Source organism: Spodoptera frugiperda, chromosome 23, assembly GCF_023101765.2.
Source record: "Spodoptera frugiperda isolate SF20-4 chromosome 23, AGI-APGP_CSIRO_Sfru_2.0, whole genome shotgun sequence".
In the NCBI taxonomy this organism is placed as follows: Eukaryota; Metazoa; Arthropoda; class Insecta; order Lepidoptera; family Noctuidae; genus Spodoptera; species Spodoptera frugiperda.
The window spans coordinates 171,236-197,050 of NC_064234.1; the positions used below are offsets into that span (position 1 = coordinate 171,236).

The 25,815-nt window shown below is 38.2% G+C and overlaps 3 protein-coding genes across 3 annotated transcripts in view; 1 reads left to right on the forward strand and 2 right to left on the reverse strand.

Moving 5' to 3' along the window:
* Positions 1-6,963, forward strand: part of LOC118266838 (mediator of DNA damage checkpoint protein 1) — a 65,715-nt gene extending 58,752 nt beyond the window's left edge. The window contains exons 10-15 of the mRNA XM_050703222.1: positions 353-516; positions 830-1,066; positions 2,087-2,263; positions 2,399-5,460; positions 5,760-5,871; positions 6,225-6,963. Coding sequence (XP_050559179.1) covers positions 353-516; positions 830-1,066; positions 2,087-2,263; positions 2,399-5,460; positions 5,760-5,871; positions 6,225-6,398 — 3,926 coding nt within the window. The 3' untranslated portion in view covers positions 6,399-6,963. The remainder of the gene's footprint in view (positions 1-352; positions 517-829; positions 1,067-2,086; positions 2,264-2,398; positions 5,461-5,759; positions 5,872-6,224) is intronic.
* Positions 6,760-16,315, reverse strand: LOC118266602 (sulfotransferase 1C4). The gene is made up of 7 exons (XM_050703240.1): positions 16,085-16,315; positions 11,649-11,783; positions 11,150-11,249; positions 10,127-10,449; positions 9,620-9,714; positions 7,853-8,036; positions 6,760-7,119 (listed from the first exon to the last, which is right to left on the reverse strand). Exons 1-7 carry the CDS (start codon positions 16,161-16,163, stop codon positions 7,004-7,006), a joined length of 1,032 nt encoding a protein of 343 aa, XP_050559197.1. The 5' UTR covers positions 16,164-16,315; the 3' UTR covers positions 6,760-7,003.
* A 1,926-nt stretch (positions 16,316-18,241) lies between these two features.
* On the reverse strand, positions 18,242-25,364 carry LOC118266603 (luciferin sulfotransferase-like). The gene is made up of 7 exons (XM_050703235.1): positions 25,179-25,364; positions 22,199-22,333; positions 21,345-21,441; positions 20,496-20,839; positions 20,054-20,148; positions 19,335-19,515; positions 18,242-18,917 (listed from the first exon to the last, which is right to left on the reverse strand). Exons 1-7 carry the CDS (start codon positions 25,264-25,266, stop codon positions 18,802-18,804), a joined length of 1,056 nt encoding a protein of 351 aa, XP_050559192.1. The 5' UTR covers positions 25,267-25,364; the 3' UTR covers positions 18,242-18,801.
* Between the last annotated feature and the right edge of the window lie 451 nt (positions 25,365-25,815).

The following is a 25,815-nucleotide window of genomic DNA, read 5'->3' on the forward strand; positions in this document are numbered from 1 at the left end:
TTCTCGATACTGTCCAAGTTCGAACTCGGGCGTGTCTCCGGCTCCGCTGGCCGTTCTCGAAATGGCGTCCGCGAATGTCTCGCGAGTTTGAAATCGCGACCGGTAAAATATCGTTGCTAGCACGCTGCTCGTAAACAACACCGGCGTTCATGATTTATTACAACTACCTTAGAAGCTGATGTTTCGCCTCGAATCGAACCAATGATTATTTTTTGTGAAGGGTGTGTCACCTGTTGATATCGTGAGAGGAGGGGTGAATGTTGCGTGCTCGGTATTAGCCAGGTGTTTAAGCCGAAACCTAATATAAGTGTTTATATACCATCAATTCAGTGTATTTTTGGTGTTTGTGCAGTGGAGGAGGGCCACGTTGACGGTTCTGTAGCGGATAATGTAGCTGAGAGTGGCGAGGACTCCGAAGACGAGTGGAACTACTTCAAAGGCGAGGGTGAACGCGAGGAACATCCTAGCGAGGAACCCGACGAGGTGCCGCACTCCGAGACACCCTGCCAGGATAATGTGAGTTGTTGCTTTAATCTCGGTATTATAAGTACTTTCTTAGTTATTGTTTTCATGAATGAAATGACAGCAAAACAACAGTATTCCAAAAGTGACGATATAATAATATCAACAGTTCTTTTATTGATATTATATGATAAGTTCTTATGATTTCTTATATTGTTCAGGCTGAGTTTTAGTGACATGCTACATTATTCATGTTGACCTTCACAAACATGATTCAATCTATTACAAATTGTGACTAAATTAGCCAGTACGTTATTGGAGGTTATGTGGAGTGCATACAACTAATTATATTGTTAATATATTTCAGTCGGCTTGGGAAAGCAGCTCTGTAGACATGAACAGCTCTCCGTTGAATCCTGACGCCCCTGTGTTCATACCAGGGAGCGTGGCTGGTGCTGACGTCTTGCTTGCAGAGTCACCTCGGAAACCATTGCCGATGGATGACATAGAGCTCCCAGACGAGGCACAGTTTGACACAGGAGCTGTAGTGAGGCCAGCAGAACTATTAGACTTGGATAACTGTGATCAGCTTAATGGCCATCATGTGAGTGTATTGTCTATTGTTTTTATTTTCCTATTGGATTATTGTTCTTGTATGCTTAGGTCATCCCATGCACTAATAATTTCAGTTAATAAATGAGAGTTTAAGAAATGCAAGAGTTCACAGTGCATTGTTAATTGTTTAGTGGAAATGTCAATTGAAGTGCTTTAACAACAAAACCCATAATAGAGGTATATTACTCAATTGATTACCTGTTTATTGAAAGACCATAATTTTCGTTCAATTCTGTGTAGCTATTGCTTATCAGTTGCACATTATCACACTTCTACGGAACTGTGAGTTGTTACTAATAATAGATTATTTGGCAGGGGTGTAATAACCTTTGGTGGAATAAAATTTCTTATCAAACAATTGTTAAACAAAGATGTTAGTCATTCGTATTATAAAGATTATGCTATACTAACTATACCATTGTGAAATAGCCAACAGTATGTAAACCTTTTGTGGAACTTAAAGGTACATATTTGTTTACATGAATCCAATTAATGTTCTGATTAAATGTGTGGTGAATAGACCATTAATACAGAACCATGAGTTTAATGGCAGCAATATAAGTATGACAGAAGTATTATAATGTATTAATGTAAGTTTTTCCTTAATTTGTCAGTTTAGTGTTCCAATAAGTAATACCTATATGTAGAATTGCTCATTAGTATTATTCATGTAGGTATTAAGTTGGAAATAATTGTTATTTGTTCATTGTAATTATTGTAATAAAACATAGTTTCTCCTTTTTATGTATAAATGTTGTGTATTTAATTCAGAAGAAAGTTAAGTGTATGTATTAAAGAAATACTAATTAGAAACTCATTAGTTTAGGTGTAATATTGAATAAAACATTAAAAGTAAAGATTTAGTTAAGAATAAATGTTTTACAAAACATTATGACTCAATATTACGTCATTTCCAATAGTTTTTATACTATTTCATAAGTGAAACTATTTATTTATTATGTTGTGTTTACATAATATGTAGCTATAATAAGTTTTCTTATTTTTACAGAATGTATCACTAGACGAAGCTGTTAAAGAACACTTGAATGGCAATGAGAAGTGTAACATGGACAGTTTGGGCTTTGGATTCAATGTTGGCATTGAACCTGATAAAGTCAAGGATAGTGGTCTCATACAGGACTTTGAGCGAATACAAAAAGACACTACTGACTTTTGTAATATTCAGGTTAGTAGATATAGGGGTTGCTATTTGTTTTCTTGTTACTGAAGTACTCATTCATGGAATACTGCATTAAGAGAATGAATGAAAGTATTAAATAATCATTGAGAATTAACATAAATGTTTTTGTTTCTTTTCCAGGTATTTCAAACACACACAGAAACCAATCCGTTTGCTGTTGAAGTTGAGGGCAATGAAGAACTATTTGAAAGGCTGAAAAATAAAGAAAGGGACCCAATGAGTATGAGCTTCTACCAAGAAAAAGATGATGACACTTGTGAGAGACTTACCAAGGAGTCACATGTGGATCTGAATGCTGTTCAGCCCTTACCTGACAGTGATGATGAAGATTTCCAACAAAACGGTGTTTATGAAAACGACAAAGAAAATATCAGCCCAGAGCAACAAACTAACTTATCTGAACTTGAAAGAGATCTCCTAGAACCAAACAATGACATTATGAGGTTTGATGACCGACCTGATCCCCCACAAAACATTGGTAACTTTGATCAAGGAAGTAATTTCGCAGATTACAATGTCACTAGCTCTAACAATATTGAAAGCTTTTCAAATATTGAATTTGAATCAAGTAATATCAATCAAGAAACTGTTATGCAAACAGACACCCCTGAATCTCACAAGTTGCTCTTTGAACAAATACCTGAAATACCTGATGGCAAGAGTTCAGAATTAGGATTTACAAATGATGAGACACAAGACCCCTCAGAGAGTGAGAAAGATATCCGACCTTTCACACCTCAAGATGAAACATCACAAGACATTGAAATGGAAAGCAAACTTGAAGATTCACCTTGTGTAGAAACTGAACCACAGTTACAAAACGATGACATGAAGGATGATGATCAAGTAGAATCTCACCACTTGCTTGAAACAGAGCAAGTGGCTTCTCCTGTACCTACAGATATTCAACAAGCACATTCTACTGAACAGCTTCCAGTATCTCCAGCTCCTATTGAGGAATCTAAACCCGAGGAAGCAGTATCACCTGTCCCAGTCACAGATATTGATGAAGTTGTTGCAGTAGAAGATGCTGAACAACCCAAACCCGAGGAACCAATTAGTGAACAAGTCGACACTGAAATAGAAGCCAATGTCAATGTTGATGAGGGCATTGAAAGTACTGAAACAGAGGCTGCCCTTGAAGCGCCTGAAATTAAACTCGATACTGAGCACCTAACATCGGAAGTTGCCCAAGCTGTTGAAGATGATATTACCGCAGAGTCTCCTTTGCCGTCCAAGTCGCCACTTCCAGCTGAGACTCTTCTTCCCAGTGAGTCTCCATTGCCGACGGAGTCCCCTCTACCCAGCGAGTCTCCGATTCCGAACGAGTCACACTTACCAGTTGAAGAGACAATACTTCGAGATAGTCCTTTGCCAGCAGAGTTATCCCTGCCATCGGAATCACCCCTCCCAGAGGATACACTCCTGCAAGCAGAAACTGTACAAGTTAGTGAATCACCTATGCCAGGAGATTCCCCATCTCCATTACCAAGTGAGGTAATTCCACCAAAAGGGTCACCACTGCCAATGGAGTCTGAAGAGCCCAGAGAAGATCCTGTGCCAGTAGAAACCTTGCAGCCCACTGAGTCTCCACTTCCTGCACAATCGCCACTACCTACAGAGTCTGAGGTATTGCGCGAATCTCCGATGCCGAGTAAATCACCACTGCCCAGTGAACCCGTGTTACTTAGTGAGTCCCTAGCGCCGAGCGAGTCTTTGTTGCCGAGTGAGTCCCCATTGCCGGCAGAATCTCCTTTACCGAGCGAGTCACCGATGCCTAGTGAACCTCCAGTCATAGAGGAACCTGTTCAACCAGTTGAAGCAGAAGTTATCGAAACTGCCGCCGACGCCGCGCTTGCCGCGTCCCCAGTTCCGGCTGCATCTCCTCTGCCGGCTGCATCCCCTCTGCCGGCCGACGTGCCGCTGCCGCGCGAGTCCCCGCTGCCTGCTCAGTCCCCGCTGCCGGCGGAATCCCCAGTGCCGGCGGAGTCCCCAGTGCCGGCGCAGTCCCCAGTACCCGCGCAGTCGCCAGTGCCCGCGCAGTCCCCCGCGCCGGTGGAGCCCGAGTGTCCCGTGGCCGAGCCGGCCGCCCTGGCCGAGCCCCGCGCGGAGTCCCCGCTACAGCGCGCCGTCTCGCCTGTACTGTCTGCCGCGCCTGCGCCTGACCTACTGCCCGAAGAGCCCGCGCCGCACTCTCGCCTCGAGCTGGTTACTGATGTCGATATCGGTATACCTGAATCGAGAGCACAAGAAATTTGTGTGCCTGTCACTAGTGAGATTCAGCTGGAAGAAGCAGTGCAACCTCCCGCGGCCGCCACGCCGCCCCCCACGCCGGCCGTGGAGCCCGCCGCGCCCCTCAGCGACACGCCCATGGCGGCCGACACGGCGTCCCCGGCCGCAGACGTAGCAGTCGCGGCCGCCGCCGTCGCAGCCGTCGGTGCCGCAGCCGCCGCCGCCGGCGTCGCTGCCGCCAAAGCTAAACCTACAGCCGCGAAGAAGTCGCCCACGACCCCCACGGCCAAGACGCCCAAGGCTGCACCCAAGTCGGCCACTCCGGCTCGTACTCCTACAGCCTCTACTCCTGCACCAATAAAGAGGCCCAGCACTGCGACTACTGCTGCGCGTACACCAACCAGCAAGGCTCCAACGCCTGCGGCTAAGGCGCCTTCAGCGACTAAGACGACGAGCGCGGCCAAGCCCGCCACCCCCGCCAGCAAGCCCGCCACGCCCGCGGCGCGCAGCACCCCGGCGGCGCGGACCACGCCGGCCAGCAAGGCGCCCACCCCCGCTAAGGCGGCACCCGCCGCGCGCACGTCGCTCAGCAAGCCCGCTGCAGCGCCGGCCAAGCCCGCCCCCACGGCGGCACGCGCCACCAGTGCGACCAGCCGCGCGGCTCCCGCGGCCCGGCCGGCCCCCAAGCCCGCAGTAGGCGCAGCGCGGCCCGCAGCACAAAAGACTGATGCGGCCGCCAAGCCCGCGGCGACCCGGGTTGCGGCTCCGCGTCCCGCGCTGTCGGCGCCCAGGCCCCAGCCCAAGCCGGCAGACAAGAAGCCAGTACCGAATGGTGACGTGAAAGACTCCAAGCCAGCCGCGCGGCCCGCGCCCCGGCCGGCCGCGGCCGCGCGCCCCGCGCCGCGCCCCACTCCCCGCGCCCCCGCCGCACCGGCCGCACCCACTACTAGGTAAGATCCTATCCTACTCTTTGTTGAAAACCTTTTGGTTCATTATTGTTGATAGCATATACATCTATTTGCAATAAAGTAAAAGTAATGACTTGCAATACATATCAAAGTTGCATAACTTTTGTATACTTATTCTATAAAAATAAAAAAGCACTACAAATATCTTTTTGTCCTAATCATTAGGTCACTACAACTGTAATGTTGGTACTAATTTGTTCTCTAATGCATTACTATTGTAACTAATGTTTTACTTACATATCCTATTTACGTATGACTATAATGACGTATAACCTCAACAGGCCGAGTGCTCCCAAGCCGGCGCCGCGTGCTCCCCTGGACAAGCAGAGCAAGGACCTCGCTAACAAACGCATCACAGCCAAGGCAGCACCGCCTAGGACTGCTCCCCCTAAGGTGAGTTACTTTCTCTTATATTTACTTACTTATTCCATCAATTTATTGTATTTTAACCTGATTAATTGAAACTTGTAAATATTCGAGTTTTATGCCATACAAACCCACTGTGTAATATGAAGTTCAACCTTCTTAACCATATGAGTGTGGGTCGAAACCCGGCAAAGAATCATAATGTAGGGTAATCAAGGTATAATAACGACTTGTTTCAATATTGATGAAACAAGTCGTTATTATTTACAAGTTACATATTATTAATGATTTATACGTGTGTACTTACTGATTTACTTTAAAATAATAGTAAATAGTTCCTTTTTTTATATTTCTATAATTTTTTTTTTTGTCAATTTCAGACGACAACGACGACAACAGGCCAAAAGAAGGCCGTAACGAAGAGAACAACAACCGAGGCAGTGAAGAAGGAGGTGGTATCGAACGGGCTGTCCAACGGCGACGCGGCGCTGAGCAAGCCGCCGCCGAGCCCGCCCGCCGCCGACAACGCGCTGCTGCCTGACGTCATCGCGTAGGCGCGATACAACAAACGATTCCTATTATTTCCGCTTGAATTTTGTGATTTTCTATAAGTGTATGATAGTTTTAACGTCGTTCGTGGCGGCGAGTCGTTAGGTGCGGGAGTTTGCTCCCACTTTTATATTATAGAGTCGCTTTTTATAGACGTGTACGTTGCCGATTCGTTGTTCGCGGAGCGGGGCGAGTGGCCACACAGTCGCGGCCACTCGCCCCGTTCCGGCTTTAAACGGTTATTATCCATTATAATGATTATAAGTCTGTTTTAGAATTTTATATTACCAACGAATGATTGATTAAATCTGGCTTTTAATTTATTTTCTTTGTATAACCGTATTATTTAAATAAAATGTGAGGAAGGACTGAGACATTGTTTTATTTATGAGTAAATAAATTTTATTACACCGGACACAGTGAATGATATTGAGACACGATTGGAATTAACATTGTTTACTTATTGCTAGTGCTTTCTTTGAAATTTCAAAGTCAATGTATACTTAAAATATGGTGTTACAAAGAAAACTGGAACATAGTATGTTACTTAAATAAATGTTTATCACCCTTTATGTTCTTTTCTTTCTATGCTATATTGTACAATACGTAACTAATGATTCAAATGAGGGAAGCGTAGATCAGTATCCTTCAAGTTATCCGCGATCCATTTCTCAGCTTGTTGTGTCATCTCGTCGTCGAAGTAGTCGCGCCAGCCTCCAGCTTTACCTGTATTTGTAATAAAATGGTCATTAAAATGTTCAAAACCTGTTTCCATGTGGTGGATCGAACTGACCAGTATTCACGGTGTGGAATACAGGTACAAAAAATACAGAAATACTTTTAAACAAAAAAGGTAATTTAAAAAACTAAAAAACCCGACTGCGTTTGCGAAATCAAAAAACCCTAAAACAAGAAAGTCATTGTAAAATTGAAGCAGTCGGGACCCATTCTAAACATTTAGTGAGGGCATATACTGCTGGCTTTCTAGACTGGGTCCCGACTGCTTCAATTTTACAATGACTTTCTTGTTTTAGGATTTTTTCATTTCGCAAACGCAGTCGGGTTTTTTAGTTTTTTAAATTACCTTTTTTATTTCATTTTCTTTTAGTTTTATTATTTTTATAGTCTCTCTCACAGTAAATACGAATCAAACGACCCCTATCAAGCTGAAATCCATCGAGTCGTTCAGGCTAGAGAGTGAGCAATATTCGAATTTGGCGCCAAAAATCCGCCATTTTGTTTTTTTATTATTTTGATGTATCCAGTGTCACTCTCACAGTAAATACAAATCTAACGACACCTCTCAAGCTAAAATCCATCAAGCCGTTTAGGCTGCAGAGCGTGCCAAACAATTATACATACATACATACATACATACATACATACTCTCGAAAAACATAACCCTCCTTCTGGCGCAGTCGGGTAAAAATATTGTCAAATGTCAACATTTGATATATACCTTTTCTGATAAAAGCTTGGTCGCTAGGTATCATTATACCGAGGATCTTCATGACGTCATAGTTGACTGACTTGTTGTTCTTGAAACTTTCGATGCTGAGGTGGTTACACAAGCGGTCGATCTCTTCGTCTGAGTATTCCTTGCCGAAGAACTTTGCTACACGACGCACATATGTAGGCAGATCCTGAAATATTGTATAAGTACTTAAAATTATGAGAACTATTTACAAACTAGCTTTCGCCCGCGACTCCGTCCGCGCGGATGTCGGTCTTCGCGTGGATGTTTTATTTCTAACGTCTACTCGCATCAACAGCCAAATATTGTATGAAGTTCGCATTTGGATCCGCCGCCTTTACACAAAAGTAATCCTTATTGCATGATTCAGTATTCACGCACGATGGCTTATTAGCGTAATTCATGTATATCTTTGGTGTTTCTGTACCGATTTCTATGATTTTTAGGGTTCCGTAGCCAAATGGCAAAAAACGGAACCCTTATAGATTCGTCATGTCTGTCTGTCTGTCCGTCCGCCCGTATGTCACAGCCGTTTATTTCCGAAACTGTTGGGCCTACATAGTTGAAACTTTCCATATAAAACACATTAAGGTTCCTAAAACCACTTTTCGTCAAAATCAATCGTTTGAAAGTTAGATGCTTCCAAAGTGGAAAAAATAGTGTTCCCCCCCTCTAACTTTTAAAATAAGAAAAAATTATATGCTGTAGATTTCAATGGAAACTAACAAAGAAAATTAGTTTGAACGACATATCATTATTAGTTTTTAAGAAATAAAACATTTTCAAAAACCGAAAATATAACTTTGTCGTTCATACAAACACTTTGTAAAACCAAGTTATTTTACAACTTTTATATTATGTCATCTACTTGCTGTTACGGAACCCTTAACGGGCGAGTCCGACTCGCACTTGGCCGGTTTTTGTTTATTCAATAGGTAGGTAATAATGTTAACATGTTTAATTAGGGATGAATGAGAGTGTTATAAACGTAAAAGTAGACAAATATAATCAGAAAGCTCCGAAATGCTAAGCTATCGGGAGTTATATGTGTTATTGTGAGTCAACCATAAAAGATTGACATTTACTGTCGTAGAATATTTTTTAAACAATTTTAAGGAGAAGATTTCCGTGATACATGATTTCTGTGTAGCTTTAACCATTAAGGCTGCACACGCGACGGAAGCTTAAAAAATGGAGTAAGTTCTCCTGTTTTCCCAACATTTCCCTTCACTGCTCTGCTCCTTTTGATTGTAGCGTGATGAAAAGTATACTATAACCTGCCCAGGAGTATGAAGAACAATTGTACCAAGTTTCGTTGAAATCTGTCGAGTGGTTTTTGTTTCTATAAAGAACATACAGACAGACAGACAGACAAAAAAAAATCTGATTGCATTTTTGGCGTCAGTATCGATCACTAATCACCCGCTGATAGTTATTTTGGAAATATATTTCATGTACAGAATTGACCTCTCTACAGATTTATTATAAGTATAGAAGATAGATTGACGTAGGTACCTACCTAAAGATCTATTAAAGTAGGTAGGGACTAGGCACCTCGTAATAATAAACAAATCGAGTTTTGTAAATTCAAGTGGGCAAATCAGAGATGTCAATGATAGATGAAAAAGAACATTCAGATTTCCGAACCTGCGTTCCTGCTCTAGAAACCTGATTCGGAAATCGAACGTGGGCAGCTGCCTTATTAAACTGCTTTCCGTTAAAATTTGATGAGAGTTATTGATTGTGATATACCTTCGAAAGTTCCTCGTAGAACAAGAACAGCATGTTAGGGTGGTCTCTCTTCTCCCAAGCTTCTTTTAGGTGTTCAAAGTACGGTGCCCAGTGATCTGTAGACGTAAACAAAGTTTGTAGTTACAGCCTTAAGGTTAGGTAGGTATCACTTCAAATCTTTCAATTCCGATGAAATGGTGCACATATTCAGTATAGTATATCCACCTTCTTCAGCAATTATTATGAAAAAGTCTTGTGCGTGAGCCTCATTCCAGTCCACTCGGAAGGACATCACTCATTTTGGTCCAAAGTGCTAATATGAAAAAATATGATAATCCGTTAGTTTTACCCTGGATAAAATCGAAGTTATTGGTTCCACCAGTTTTAATGCCATAATAAAAAATGCTTAAGCTTACTATCATATTATTTTATCATTTTGGCCGATCCTTTCGAATTTGGACCAAAATTGTACAAAGCGTGGGTGATGTCCTTACAACTAATTAATATTTTATCATAGCGTCTACTCACGCAAATCTTGTATGAAGTAGTTCCAATACGTTTTGAAGTCGCCTGTGTATCCTTGCGTCCTCATAACTTTGTTCAGGTGGTAGAACGACACGGCAACGTCCCTGGGGTCACGCGCTACGTACACCATCTTCGCTGTGTCAAGCAGCGTGGGGGGCAAGAGAGATAGAGGCATGTGAGACTTGATGAACCTCGGGGATGGAGCCACAGCCAGCTGGTCAGTGCCTGGCTGAGTGACCGCCTCCAGGAGTTCTAGATTCTCCTTACTGTGGCTGTTCTCTTCTACAAACTTCTTTTTATTTTCTGGATGGACACAAATCGAGAATCTGAAAGGTATGCATGTTATTAATAAAAAAAAGTTTAAAGTTTACCTATATCTTTCTTCTACCTCTGATATGGCAGTTGATCAACGGATTCGACACTAGAACTGGATTGCAGAATACTACAAAATAATAATTAACTATTTGGTATGTGCCAATTATTTCCAGTCATATCGTTATTTAGACTAGTCGGGCTTGGGAGACTAATAAAATTTACCTACTACAGCGTAGGCGCTGTGTACCATCTTATATATTTAAAGGTAATTAATTAAGCAGCACCTAGGTACTTAGGTATATAGTGCTAAGAAAATGAAGCTACGTTAATGGGTTGCCCTCTAAACATTTTCATAAAGGGGAAAAGTATCTGTCTGTTGAATAACCTATTTCGTGAAATCGTTACAACTTGATTCAATATGGGCGTCGCGATCTACTAGCTGCCGAACTTCCGAAACTGACTAAACCAGAAATTTAGCAAGCCTATATCGTTTATTTTTATGGAGTGTAGATAATATAATAATACTTGTGCTATTATTTAAATCCAGTTCTAATAAGTCATTGACCCCGCGATAGTTATCTAGGTACTTAATAAATATTCTAATGAATCCTCTACTATCGAGGTCAATAACATATTGTTAATTGATTCAAACGATACTATTCTTAATAAGTTGCTGTATATTTTATTCTAATATATGCAGTTCAGACTTACTCTAAAAACGGGTATCGTTCAGTGAGCGGTATGGCATTAGACTTCTCGTAGTCTAGATCGTTTGCGACCATCCATACCAACTCTTGGGACCACGTAGTTCCTGAAACAGATTAAGCAGACGTAGTTAGTGGTAGAAATAATAATTTGTGGATCACATAAGGAGTTGTTCCGTGCAGGGTCTTAAATTGTTACCCACATATTATATTACAACCATAAGAAAGCAATAAAGAATTTGAATTTGATTTTATTATAACAAGTAGTAGTGCGACAATCACCGCGTCGTGTGTCGCATAATACTGCTCATGAATGTGAGCCTCTAGCATGGCTTGAAACTAGTCGAGTTCCTCAAACAGTTACGTGAGTGAGCCGATACAATAATAATTAATTTAAATTTGAAATAAAAAATCGAATATGAATCGAAACCAACAATTTGCCCAAAGAAAAGAGACACGGTAAACAGTAGGTATTTAATCTGCCAATACTATTAGCAATCTATTACCTGATCGTGGGTAGCTGGTGACGAAGACATCGTCAGGTTTTATCGGCATGTTGTAAATTTTCGCAGCTTCCTCCTTGTACTTCTGAGGGAAGAAGTATTTCTTTGGCCCCACGCGAACGAAACCGGTCATCTCACCTAAAAATAGAATACATTGGTTAATCTATTATCACTATCTATCTAGAGGCTTTTTTTAAGTGGGGAAAATCATCCAATGACTTTTCCCGCCTTGGGCGACGCGAGAGGGACTGTCAGACTCTTACTGACTAAAAACCACCACGTTCCTACTTCTGCTTTTTGGGTCCAAGCCCCGGTAAACCCGCTAGGTAGACCGCAGCTCATCTATCCAGAGGCTAAAACTACTATTCTGAGACTTTATTACAATAACTGTTTGCCTATTTGTTTCCATTCCATTTGATTATCACCATAATTAACATCCCATGGCTGTCACCCTTTTACTCAAAAGGGTTTCGTAGCCTATACGGCACACAGACTATTATTATTATCATCTAGGTGTGTCTGGTGTCTAGGTGTACATAGGGACCATCTAGCCAGTCCATCAGTACAATGTACAGGACATTACATTAATTAAAAGTACGGGTAATGTGCAGTGCATTAATTAAAAATAAGTAATAGGTCTACTCCCTTAAATTGCATGAAATTGATAAATATAGATGTTAGATACGAGCCTATCAGAGATGATAAATATTCAATACTATTATCTTGGATTTGAAACAAAATGTAAAAAATACCCGATTTGGCCTTAAATTAGACAGACATCCATTCCCTATTTTGAGTCATAGCAACACAACACATTTAGCAATTATTTTTTATTGACTCATACGCATATCATGACAGTGCAATAAAATATTTAATTAATATTTGATCATTACAATAAAAATATTACTTTATATAAGAACATTGCACACTGAAGTTTAATTAAGGATCCTAGGTACTCTACGTAAAAAAAAAACAATTAACTTTTAACATGCAACGACTGATTTGACCTTAAAAAAGTATTAAAACTTAATAAGAATAAAATAAATAGGTACAATCATTCGCGTTGATTTGTTTTTAACCTTGAAGCATTGTTGAGTACGAAAATATTACGTCCGGGGAAACTGTAGTACTGTACACAACTGTAACTGTTGTTAGACCTTGCAGCCTATGTACCTACTCGTTTCCGTGTGTGCACTAAGTAACTACATCAAATAATTTATTTAGGGAATAAATTAGGTGCCTATGTTCAATTAATAAAGGAATTCGTATTTTTTTTTTTTTTTAAAAAAAAACGTTGCCCCACAATAGGATTTTCTCCTGTGTCGTGGGTGCGTTTACAAACATACAAGTTCACATACACATGACACCCAGACCCGAAACAACAATTTGTGGATCACACAAAGAGTTGCTCCGTGCGGGAATCGAACCCGCTACCCGTTGCGCGGCAGCCAGTTGCCCAGCCACCGCACCAATCGTGCAGTCAAAAAGTTTTTATTGAGCAAATTTTTATTTATTTATTTATTTATTTATTACTGCCTCGTTGGTAGAGTGGTCGCAATTGCGACTGCCGGACAAAAGGTCTCGGGTTCGATTCCCGGGTCGCGTAAATTATTACTGGGCTTTTTTCGTTGTTTCGAAAATTTCTCAGTGGTAGCACGGAGTTTGAAACTGTGCCTAGGATATGGCAATGGGCTCACCCCCTATTACATGGGACTTACAACACAAATGGTGAAAAGTGGGTGTACTTTGTATAGCGGCATTATGTGCCGTAGAGTGCATCTCTACCTACCCCTTCGAGGATAAAAAGGCGTAACGTTGTGGGTTATTTATTACTATTAAGGCACGTCAACAGAATAAACGTCAACATTAATAAAAAAACAAAATTTAGAGGAAGGAATTACAGTGAAACTTGGTTAAGTGGGACTTGGATAAATGAGAAACCTCCATAATTGGAACTCATGCTGAAGTCCCAACACATTGATCTTGAATTACCTCAATTAGTGGGAAAAACAATACTCTTTATTTGGGATTCGTTCGTTTGATTTATCGTCCTAGTTACCTCTGAATTTTAAATGCACTAACGTCAGTAACTGAGATAACATCGTTTTGTTTGTTAACTTACTTATTCTTATTCATTTATACCTAATGTGCACATAACACATTGTTTTATTTAAGAATTGCATCTTGTTATCTTAAAATGATATAACAAGTTGGCAAGTTTTCACACACTTTGTTATAAACCTACTAAACGCAAAGAGTCAAGTATATAATTTTCTATTAAAACTTGCCAAGTTATATTATTTTTAACTGAGGTCTGTGTATGGAACTTGGTACTAATTTAGATCTCACTTCTTTTATAGGCGAAGCATTCCAATATTATCGAACTTGGCAGCCTTTCACATTTATGTTTCTGGTGGGATTTCATTTATTTTTGTAAGGTTTATTTTCTTTTTTCTTATTTTACTTTACTTTGACTAAATACAAACCTTCGTAACGAATTTTAGGTCGGTACGACCATTGGAAGATATAGATAATTTTTTTGTTTAGTTCCTTAGGGGGATGAATTTACACCTTCATTATTTTTAAAACCGACTCACACTTGGCCATTTTCAGATTTTTTCCTTTACCTTGACCTAAAGACCTACCTCCATGCCAAATTTCAAGTCAATACGACCATTGGAAGTGGTCTAGGTTTTTGATGAGTGAGTGAGTGAGTCAGTCAGTGAGTGTATAGTAAAAATAGCGATTTTCTGACGTCAATATCTCAAGACCTACAATAGGTACATTAATGAAATTTTGTATTTTAGATAAGTAAGTAGATCTCGACAGATACTAGAAATTTCATATGTGTAGATAAAATAGATTTTGAGTTATAGGTGGGTCGAACTTGGCCCGAAATGGTTCGTGTAATATAACCCACGGCCGGTGTGTCGGTTTTTTTGCTCGAACTTGGCGGACACACTGCCGTGTGTCTAGATACCTAACCTGTAGTCTCACCTCTATTAATGGAACCCTCCGTAAATGAGACAAATATTTATCTACATTCTACAAATATATATACCTGGTTATCTGCGACACTGGGTTAGTGGAATACTTTAATATGTGGTATCATTTTGCAGGTCCCTTGATATCTCACTTCATTTAACAAGGTTTCATAGTATTTTTGTATTTTTTCGTATTGCATCGCCTTTTATTTCCGAAGGTGTAAGCAGAAGTGCATATAGTGGCACATATTTAATGACACATACCGATACAGTGTATCATCAGTTAGTTATACGTTATGAATGTTAATGATGAGTCCCATGTAATAGCAAGTGCCCTTTATAAATATTTTTATATCATAGGGCTTAGTACGAGTTTGATATACGTTTAACGAGAGTGCGAATAGCGTCCTAATTGGTTGGTTATTCGGCCTATTGAGGTACCGGAAGCGCTCTTGTTTCTCGTAAATTTCTTAAGATTAAAAATTATCTCAATAGCATCAGGTATTCATAAGTATATTAACCTACTTTTAATAGTTTGACATTCTTAAATCTCTATCCTAAGTGCCGGTACTTCCTCGTCCAAGGCGGGAGAAACCACTACCGTATATGATTTTCCCCCCTCAAAAAAAGTGCCGGTACTTATTCCGACCAGTATTACCTGTTGGCTACGCACTCTGTAATCTAATTATTTCTAATGAATATTAAGCGTACCATTCACCATTCGTTCATACGCATTGAGTAACAAAGGTCAATGGCCTGATAACAAGTTATTTAATGTCACGTTCACTGTTACTGTGTTATCGTAACGTACCTATGTACATGGAAATAACAGATTTATATCATTCGGTAGCGCCTTTTAAATCTTTTTTTTTACAAATAAAATTGCCTAATAAGCAGATTTTTATTGTAGTTTAATTTATGTAGTGATTTGTTACATTGTCAGCTTAAACTGAGGCTTAAAATATTTACCTTTGTATTTATTTGTTAACTTCCGACATACACATAAGTAGGGATACCTATTTTACAAAATGGAAGGTCACTTCTCGGACTTCTGAATGTAATTATATTCTGCAGTAAGTTATTAAGTTGATATTTTAATCTTAGTTAATTTAAGCACAGGTAGGTACTTAACAATACGTACTTTAATAATAACAACAACAATGAAACGCAAATTAGAAACGTCATGATAATAAAATAATATTTATTATTTAAGAATTATATAACTTTGATTAAATTAATTTGTTAACGATTTGTACTGTAAGGTGCATTTTATTGAACACTTTGTCTAACAACATAAAATTAAGTAGAGCTTATGTACTTAATGTAATTGTGTTTTATAATGGAGCTTTATATATAAAGTATGGTCAATAAAACCAGTTTCCGCTATGTATACCATGGCACCGTTGTTGAACCAAAGTGAAATTCTTACATATAAATCAAGTCTACTTTACTTACCAGTAAAACATTCCATTAATTGTTTGGCCAATCCCGCCTCCAAGTCTTCAATTTCAAAAGGAAAATTTTCCGAACTCATTTTCACACTTGTGTTAAAAATACGATGTCTTATAATATTTACAAAGCTCTTTGAAAGTATTGTTACGAGTGAATTGTGCTGTGACGTCGCGATAAAGTGAGAGTGTCCCACACGAGCTGCGCCTGCGGCTGTAGGCGCAGTACTGCGAGATTCAAATCAATGGCGACTGCTTAAGGTCGAAATAGCTTGGAGAAACAGTTTTCTCAGGCGTACGTATGGCCTTCAGAATTTGTTTATATGTATATTGTTAGGCTTATATAGAGCTATATTTTATTATTTATCTCAAGGTACTAGATTGGTGCACGCGCCTGATTTTCGATTGTATTGCAACTGCGATTGCCTGTCATTTCCTCGAGTTATGGCCCTCAGAATTTTCCACTTCATTAATTAAATTTATACTTCAGTCCTTGTATAACAATAGACTATTGACCAAATTATTACAAAAATGTTAATTTATTGATCAAATTATTTATTACCCTTCCTGTCTTCGACCGTTTTTTCTTGATTTATCTACGTCTGTTTATTTATATGTACCTGGATTTTTCTTTTATAACTTAATTTTCACGATTGCGTTTGTTTGAAAGTTATGTGTGACACCAGACCACAGATTTTTAAGGAATTTAGTATACAGACTGAGTATGAGCTGTTTTGGGTGATAGAATACTTTCATCGCAAGCATTTACTGTAGTTATTTATAAATTGTAATATATAGGTATTTTATTGATTATGTAAGCACGACATCCCGATAGAGGTATCTTTAGGTACTATAGATACCTATCTACTTACCTACTTATCTATCTGAAGTTCACGGTGACATGGTTAATTTTAATACGGGACTTTTTACACTGCAGTGAATATTGTTATGTTTATCTTTAAAATTAATCAAACGTGTCTCGAGTAATCCCTTCATTCTTTTACTGACGTTAGTACTGAAATCAGTTGGTTATCTTACCTGAATAAACAAGCGTGAGAAGGCACTGTTATCTTTATTTATCACAATTATGAGTTGTATTTACGTATTTAGGTATGAAGGTCAGGTGGGTCAGTGGATGACGAATTGAAAGTAAAAGTATCTACCCGATTGATAAGTTAGTATAGTAGTAGTAGATATAGTAAGTGTTCCGGAGCTGCGGACTAGGTAACCGGTTACTTGGGCTCCGGCTCACAGCAGGAGTGGAAAACGGGAAACGAGAAATGGGGTGGTTTTTAGTCAGTAAGAGTTTGAAACTCCTGACTGACATTGGATAATTTTCCCCCTCAACAAAAAGTTTCCCAAAATTGTATGAACTACACGATTGGCGCAGTGGTTGGATGACTGGGTGCTATGCAACGTGTCGCGGGTTTGTTTCCCGAGCTGGCCAAAAAGTACCTAATTATGGCATTTTCTGAGCAGGTACAATGACTATTATTAGCCCGGAATCAGTTTGACGGTGTTTCACTCCCGTGCTTCAGAAAGCATGTCGGTCTTGTCGGAGTGAGGGAACAGAGAGTGCCCTGCTGTGTTTACGCACACACTTGTAGGTATACTATAATTATTTATCACCTGTAGACTAGCCCAATCTAGTTAGACAGACTGGCCACCGTAATCAAAATCGATCCAGAAATTATATTTATATGGACCACTATTGTTTGTAAAATGTATACAATTGTACGTACCTATTTGTGCAATGTAGGTACATGTAGAAAATACACTAGCAACTGTTTTCATAACAGTGATTCTTTGCTTCTATATAATGACTATCAAGAAAAATAATGAAAGTTAAAGATTATTGTCGCCAATAAGATATAAATTATAATTAACTGACTACATTCTACTTACGTGACTATATTATATTAAGCAGGTAGTTAAGTCAAATGATAGCTTCTTTGAAAAATATAAAAAAATGATTGCTTTATTATTTGCTCTGAACTTTTTCTAAGTTAGATATTTTGAAAAAGTTCAGAGTTATTGCAACAACGAGGAGTGGTCGCAACAATGTCCCAAGGACGTGAAGATTATGATATAGGACTACTCACTGTATCTTTTCTTGTCAGTTTCTGTAGTTATATTTGTGTGTAAAATAAATAAATAGGCACCGTACATAAAATACGTGAGTTTATTTCCTTACAAGTAGGTACATAATGTATAAATAAGGTTACAAGTTACCTAGTCAATTAATTTATTCTCTGAAACAATTAATATAAAGTAAATTCCAAATCTACTAGTAAAGTCAAAATAAAAACAAATTAAAAAAATATTAGATTATATCTCCAATAGGTATCAATAACAAACACACACTAGCAAGTGGCAATAGACAACTTTAGTGCTAAGAAAATTACTTTAGGCAACGGAATTAACGACTTCTACGTAGCAAAGAAAAAAATTGTGAACATATTGTTTTTTTGATTAATTCTAAATAAAACTCCTAAATCCGATAGACCTTTAGGTACATTATAGAAGGCAGTGCTTGATTTAATATAAAATAATAATAATAATAATTGCTGTTCGTTTGTCTCGCTAAAACTCGAGAACTGCTGGACCGATTTGGCAGATGTTGGTTTTGAATTATTTGTGCAAGTTCAAGAAAGATTTAAACGGCGAGAAAAAATGTTGGAGGCAGTACGAAGTTTGCCGGGTCAGCTAGTATAATAAAATTTATTATAATTCCATATTTGGGTAGCGCAGATCAGTATCCTTCAGGTTGTCTTTGATCCATTTCTCAGCTTGTTTAGTCATCTCCTCGTCGAAGTAGTCACGCCAGCATCCTGCTTTACCTGAAATATTTATAAAATAAAATCAAATAAAACCACGACACTCTTTCCTACGATTCGATATCAAGTATTCGATACCTATGCAGTATGAAAATTTACATACATACAACTAAAATATCTATTTTTTTTTATAAATAATCAAAAACTTAATTTGAATTTAAAGTATTTAAGTTCAGTGCTACTAACAAATTTATGAATAATTTTGTGTTTCCATGTTTCTTGTTTTTATAATAATCATCATTTATTGAAATAAATTATAATTAAATATTTGTGTATGTTTAGCCATTAATGAATGAATTTAAATTGTCGGGATTAATACGGGAATTAATATGTATTAAACATTTATTTTTAGTAAGTAAATAGATAATTTCTAATACTATACTATATATTATAATACGTAAAACGTAATAATAATCTTACCTTTTCTAATGAAATGCTCGCCATCTGCGAGTATACCAATTTCCCTGTAGTCCTCCATATTGACAGCGCCATTGTTTTTGAACTTTTCGAAATTCAGGTGTTCGCAGAGGCGCTGAATTTGTTCCTCACTCAACTTCTTGCCCAAGAAGTCAGCGATACGTGCAATGCAGCCTGGTAAGTCCTAAAAATATATTTTTTCTATGTTTATTAATGGGTGGGACTCGTAACATCATTTAAGTATTATTCATATCATACAAGCCTATATAAGTCCACTATTGGACTACGAGCCTAATCATCATAACAGAGATTCAAAGATTGCAGCTTCAAAGGCTCAAGTTTATCAGAAAGCCTGGTCTCTATTAAATATGCAATCCATAAGCTTGATTACCTTGACTACTTTACTACTAGCGGTCCACTGCTGAACATGATGTTCAGCAGTTGTTGCGGTGCCGATGTTCATTGACTAATTTGACCATCCTCCATAAACAGGGAAAATATTAGATTGTCGTATCTAAATTATACTTTCATATAAAGAAGGTTGACGTCGGTTTTTAAAACATAGTCTTTATTGAAGTCTATATAGTTTTTTAGAAATGCCTGATGAATTCAGGACCTAATTTTTTTATTCTATTTTATTTTAGGGCGTTTTAACTCATAGTAGCCTATTAGTCAACCGTCAGCACCATCGTACCCTGAGCTTATCTATCGAAAGTACCTACCTTTAAGTAGTCTTCGTAAAACAAAAACAACATGTTCGGATCATGTCTCTTCGCCCAAGCTTCCTTGACGTGCTCGAAATATGGTGTCAGCGTGTCTGAAAAGAAAAATAACCCTTATAAACCTGTAACAGGGTGTATCGTTTCAGTTTTTTAAGTGTGGGAGAGCCTTGCTTCGGCATGAATGGGCTGGCTCGACGGACGGCCTCACAGAAAACTGACGTGAAACAACGCTTGCGTTGTGTGAGTGAAGTTTCAATTTCCTAATCTTCCAAATCCTCGATTTCCCAACAACCCTTAAATTCCTAACCCCCAAAAGGCCGGCAACGCACTTGTAACGCCCCTGGTGTTTCAAGGGCGGCGGCGATTGCTTACCATCATTTGCTCGATTACCAGTTTGTTTCATAAATAAATAAGGTAGCTGACTGGTGCTGACTCTACTTACATAGGCCACGGTGAAACATTTCCCAGAAATCTTTGAAGTTGCTCTGCTTATTCAGCAGATACAATAACCGGGCGTGGTGGAAGCTGGACACCGCCACGTCTCTAGGGTCTCGAGCCAGGTACACCATCTTCACAGTATCCAACATATTGGGAGGCATCAAGGACAAAGGCAAGTGGGTCTTCACAAATCTTTTCTCTGTTGGTGGCACTGCAGCGAGCAATGAGCTCCCTGGACGACTAAAGTATTCTAGCAACCCTAAATACCTTTCCATATCAAGGTTTTCTGGATTCGGTAATATGTCGTTATATTCTTCTTGCTTCTCCGGGTCGTAGATCATGAAGCCGCTGTAATAGTTTAAGATTAAGAAAATAGAAATATTGAGGGGCAACTCAAGTTGACGAAGAATAGTGTGTTGAGCATAAAATCTTCAAATATATTTGTGTATCTAGTTAAACAATGCAAATTATATGTTTATCAGTCCGCTTGGCATTTTTGAATCATAATATTTTTATGCATGCATTAAAAAAGTGGCTACATAACAAAATGCAAATCAAGATGGTTTTTTGAAAAAGCACTAAAAACTGGCGAGCGCATTTGCAGACCAAATAAAATAAAATAAAACAAAATGAAAATATTCTCTACTAGATCCTGCCAGTGGCTTTGCCGTTTCAATCCAATCAATTCCGTGGGTTAAAAGTGTCCTATGTGTTATTCCAGACCATAATCTACCGCTGTTCCAAATTTCATCCCGATCCCTTCAGCCATTTTGACGTGATTGAGTAACAGACACATACACACAAACTCACAAATGTAATTGCAAAAAGTTCAGTATTATTGATAGTTATTTACTCAAGATAAATGTAGCGGAGGGACATGTATGTTTTTGCAGCTTCGAAGTTCAAGTCGTTTTCAATTAGCCAAACTAGTTCTTGAGTCATTGTCGTTCCTGAAAAATTGTTAGATACATTCAATATTTTTAAGAAATTATCGTTTTTTGAGATTTTACTTATAAAGTAGATAATTTGTCTAATTGTAATGATGATGACGAATGACGATAATAAATTGCAACTCGGAAATAAAATAAAAAAAGTAAAAAATCTAAGCATGGCTACGTAACGAGTAGGTACCATTACGAATTTGCGTTGTAAAATTATTGTGTTGCTAGAGAATCTAATAGGTATAGGTAGATACTTATTTTTAAAACAAGAAAGAAAGAGAGAAGAACAGTTTCAATGCACCATTACAGAAAATTACAATTAATTTTCATCTTGATTTTCTTTTGCTGACTGAGAGCCTGGGCCTTACGACACAGAGAAACCTAGTGTGGGGTCGTGGGGTACAGGGTCATTATAAAAATGTAAACTGAAGTTTTTATTTAAAACAAAGAAAATAAGTATAAAAAAAAAAAATTCGTCAAAACGGTGTAAAAGGCCAGTGCTTAGCTAAAAATGGCGTGGCGGTGGCGCTAGTAAAGCACTAGTATAAGCAAAGGGAAGTTTTAACTTCTCCTTTCCTTTTGGCTCTACTTAATTTCCTCCGGCTTATCCGAGACTTGGTCAGTCTGTGCTTTGGTTCCTATTAAGTGTCTATCTATAAACTATACAGGAATAAAATAAATTTTTAATTTTTTTTTGGTTTCATCATTTCAAAAATACCTAATGTAGTAGGTATAATCCTTTTCTTTATTAGTCCCTTGAACTCACCTGACCGTTGATAACTGGCGACGAACACGTCTGTAGGTCTTAGAGGCATGTTGTAGATATTCGCTGCATCTTTCAGGTAGGGTCTGTACACCATGTAGCCTTTAGGCCCCAGTTTCACGTAGGTTGTGGGGAACGCTGCAGAGTTATGAAAAAAATATTAGGTAGTTTACAACTTAACAATGGCATAGTGACTCGGTGGTTTAAGACGCTAGCTTCGCATACATGAGGATACGGGTTCAAAACCTACCGACGACGGCGAGATGTGATATAAGTATGTAAGTACTTTCTAAGATTATTTAAACACAACTGACAAACGGTGAAAGAAAGGACGAAAAGGGCGCACCCTCACGCCGCTAGTGCATCTATCTCCTGCATCAACTGCAGGCGGACCTTTGGGGCCACGGGTGCAAAGAGTGGGGATTCTAGGTAGCATAGTGGTTACGTGCTACCGTGTAACTTGCACTGGGATACACTTCTCCCTAGGGATGTGTCATAAGTAGTCATAATAGGCATTGCACTATTCACTCTGGAGCAGGTCTAATAAGAGGACTTGGTGCCGCCGGTGCTGAAGGCGGCCACCTGGGTGGCTTTAGTGAGGCAAAAATCCCACACTCCCTACTCTTTCTCCCCAAAAAGCTAGGCGACTTTTGAAGGTCTCCCACCGTCATAAAAAAGCGCATCTATCTCAAAGCTAAGACCCAAACTACACAATTTGTAATAAATAATAATATAAAACATGTTATGAATATATTATTTTTTAAATCATAATAAAAAATACTATATTACGTCAATGGTACGTAATACGCATATTTTTCTTAAAATGTAGGTATTTATTTTTTGTGTAGAACTAGTAATTTTATTGTTAAGGCGTTCGAGAATATCTTTCTCGTCATCTCATTTGTCTCGAAAATAAATTAGATTTAAGTATAATGACCATGTTTTATTAACATTTTTTTAATTTATTTCATTTTGCTATCCTGCTCGCATCTTCGTCCGTGTACAATATTGACATGGACATATTTCCAAAATAAATTACACCTTGTATGTTGCTAAAGCTAGATTTATTATTTTTCAGCCATGATCGTCCCTCTGCAGGGCGAAGGCCTCACTACAGTCCTTGTACTCCTCTCTGTTTAAAGTTTTTTGCTGCCAATCCTTGTCATAGATGTCAAGTTTGTCCCGTCAATCTCCTTTTGGATATTGTCCAAATAAATACAACAAAAATATTTCATTCTAATTCTCCCGAAGATTAAAATGCAAGTGTGCAAACAGAATTTGTGTGAATTACAAACTAGTTTATGCCCGCAACTTCGGCTGCGTAAATAATATAATAAGGACTATAGACATTTTTTGTTACAGTTTCTAAAACTAATTATACCCTATAGATACGTATCTATAGACGGCGAGAGACGTCTCTCGCCCAAGATTAAGAGCTATATAACAAAGAGTTTAATTACAATCCGACAATTAGTTCCAGTGATTAGCGTGTGTACAACATTTTTTTACTGCTCTATTTATATATTGTTAACTTTATTATGTTAAACATAATATACGATACAACTAGGCGTGGTAAAGCATGCGTTAGTTGGAAGCCACTTTAGGAAAAGGGCCGTAGTCATCATAAGGACCCTAAATATGGACTCGCTGTTATAGCATCAATTTTCGCACCTCAAAAAAAAAAGACGGGAAGTCTTACCAATCTTTGAATCGCACAAAAATCGATAGGGCCCAAAAAATAATTAAAAAACGTACAGGGCCCCGCTAAGACACGCTGCGCTACTGTAATTTTGCCAATGTCCTTATACAAACATAATACGATTTTTTTATAATTAGGTATTGTACGGACATTCCTCTCTTGCATAAATGCCATTATCATTACCAGTGAAAAAGAAAATAATATACGAATACGTATAATAAAGTCGTTGGCAAGTTAAAATTGTACATAGATTTTTTTAAAGAATACTTGGCGGCGTGATCTCCAATCGATATCGAAGCCAAAAACATAGATATTAGTTTGTTTGTCTGTTATTCTGTACGTACCTATGTCCGGGCCAAACTCGTCTAGTAGTACTGGATGGATTTACTTTTTTAGCATGAATATTAACTAACAGATCGGGTAACATATAGGGTACATACTATGTACGTTATCACCTACGGGGGCAGAGCTGTGAATCTTTGTTTTATACGCTTTCTGTGACAATGAACAAGCTGTGTTCGCTATTTCGTCCGAATGGAATAGTGACTTGGATAGGTTTCATTATTAAATATGCGTTATTAAAAATAAATGCTGTTACTAAATGCGTAAGAAATATAAAGATTTTCAGCTCTTAATTGAACTAATTGGCCTCGATATCGTTAGGAGATCACGCCCCAAGTTTACATTAAACAAAATATTCAGTGTACAGTTTTGACTTTCCTACAATTTTATTATATGTAGATGAAAACTATTTAAAAAGTCACTATTATAAAATTTCTGATTTCCTGCATAAAATCTTGAAAATTAATAGCTTAGTGTGTCGTATAACAAAACATAGCAATAGGGTAAATGACTAATTTTTATTTGAATGTCCATCTTGTAGATTATTTTAAAACATTCGATTCGTATTTTTTATTTCCTTAGGGAAACAAATACTTTCGACGTATTAATTTAACGCCTTTGGTCCCACTCCTAAACAACACAAAATAAAAAAACCGTGTCTAATATTTTTTAATACCTTACTGACGCACTAATTAGAATTCTAATTTTCATACCTATTACTATGTTTATAGAAGGGGCACTAAATAAAAAACGTTAAACGATAAATTTAATTTTTTCTCTACTTGTTTTGTGAATGTGAATACCTATCTGAAAGTATACTTTTATAATGTGAAATTATAATATTTTTTTTGTAAATGATGCGTTTACAAAAAAAAAATTATAATTTCACATACAAATTACGCTTAGAGCCTTAATAATAAAATTAAATAATGAAATACTTACCGCCTAAATTGGCTTTAACCAATTTATCTTCTTCGGGATTAAGCTCCCTAAACTCGTAAGGGAATGGCAAATCCTTTTGTTTCTCCATTTTGTATTACTGACGATAACTATGTTGTCTACACAATAAATGCAAAATGACTAGTTGTTGCGCTGACGACTGTTTAGTAATGGTTGTCGACTTGGCTGTACGACATTCTGTCCGTATAATTTATTTATATACTAATACTTATATACTAATATATAAAGCTGTAGAGTTTGTTTGTCTGTTTGAACGAGTTATGATTCAGAACTACTGGTTCAAATTAAATCATTATTTTTGTGTTCGATAATCCAGTTATCTAGGAAGGCTTATAGTCAAAATGTCACGTTACGATCAAAATAGCTTGAACAGCGGGCGAAGCCGCGAAATAGTAGCTAGTATGCTTTCAAAGTCAAAATAAAGTTTATCTTTTTCTATTTTTTATCACACTGTTTTGTGCTTGTCATAGAGTTGTTTAGTGGAATCTGCGAATATCTTTTAAAATGTGCTACGAAATACAAAGACATGACCTGTATCCTTAGTACGAGTTTACTTTACGCTTAAGGAAATCGAAACGATGGCGTGTTCGGCGCTCTGATTGGCCGGTACGATTGAGCC

Excerpts from the sequence above, each read along its gene's own strand:
- LOC118266603 (XM_050703235.1), bottom strand. The coding sequence starts at position 25,266 with ATGGAGAAACAAAAGGATTTGCCATTCCCTTACGAGTTTAGGGAGCTT. Across the intron at positions 22,334-25,178 it reads GGTTAAAGCCAATTTAGGCG|CGTTCCCCACAACCTACGTG; the intron begins GTAAGTATTTCA and ends ATAACTCTGCAG. Across the intron at positions 18,918-19,334 it reads CGAGCATTTCATTAGAAAAG|GTAAAGCAGGATGCTGGCGT; the intron begins GTAAGATTATTA and ends TAAATATTTCAG.
- LOC118266602 (XM_050703240.1), bottom strand. The coding sequence starts at position 16,163 with ATGAGTTCGGAAAATTTTCCTTTTGAAATTGAAGACTTGGAGGCGGGA. Across the intron at positions 11,784-16,084 it reads ATTAATGGAATGTTTTACTG|GTGAGATGACCGGTTTCGTT; the intron begins GTAAGTAAAGTA and ends TTCTATTTTTAG. Across the intron at positions 7,120-7,852 it reads CCAAGCTTTTATCAGAAAAG|GTAAAGCTGGAGGCTGGCGC; the intron begins GTATATATCAAA and ends TTACAAATACAG.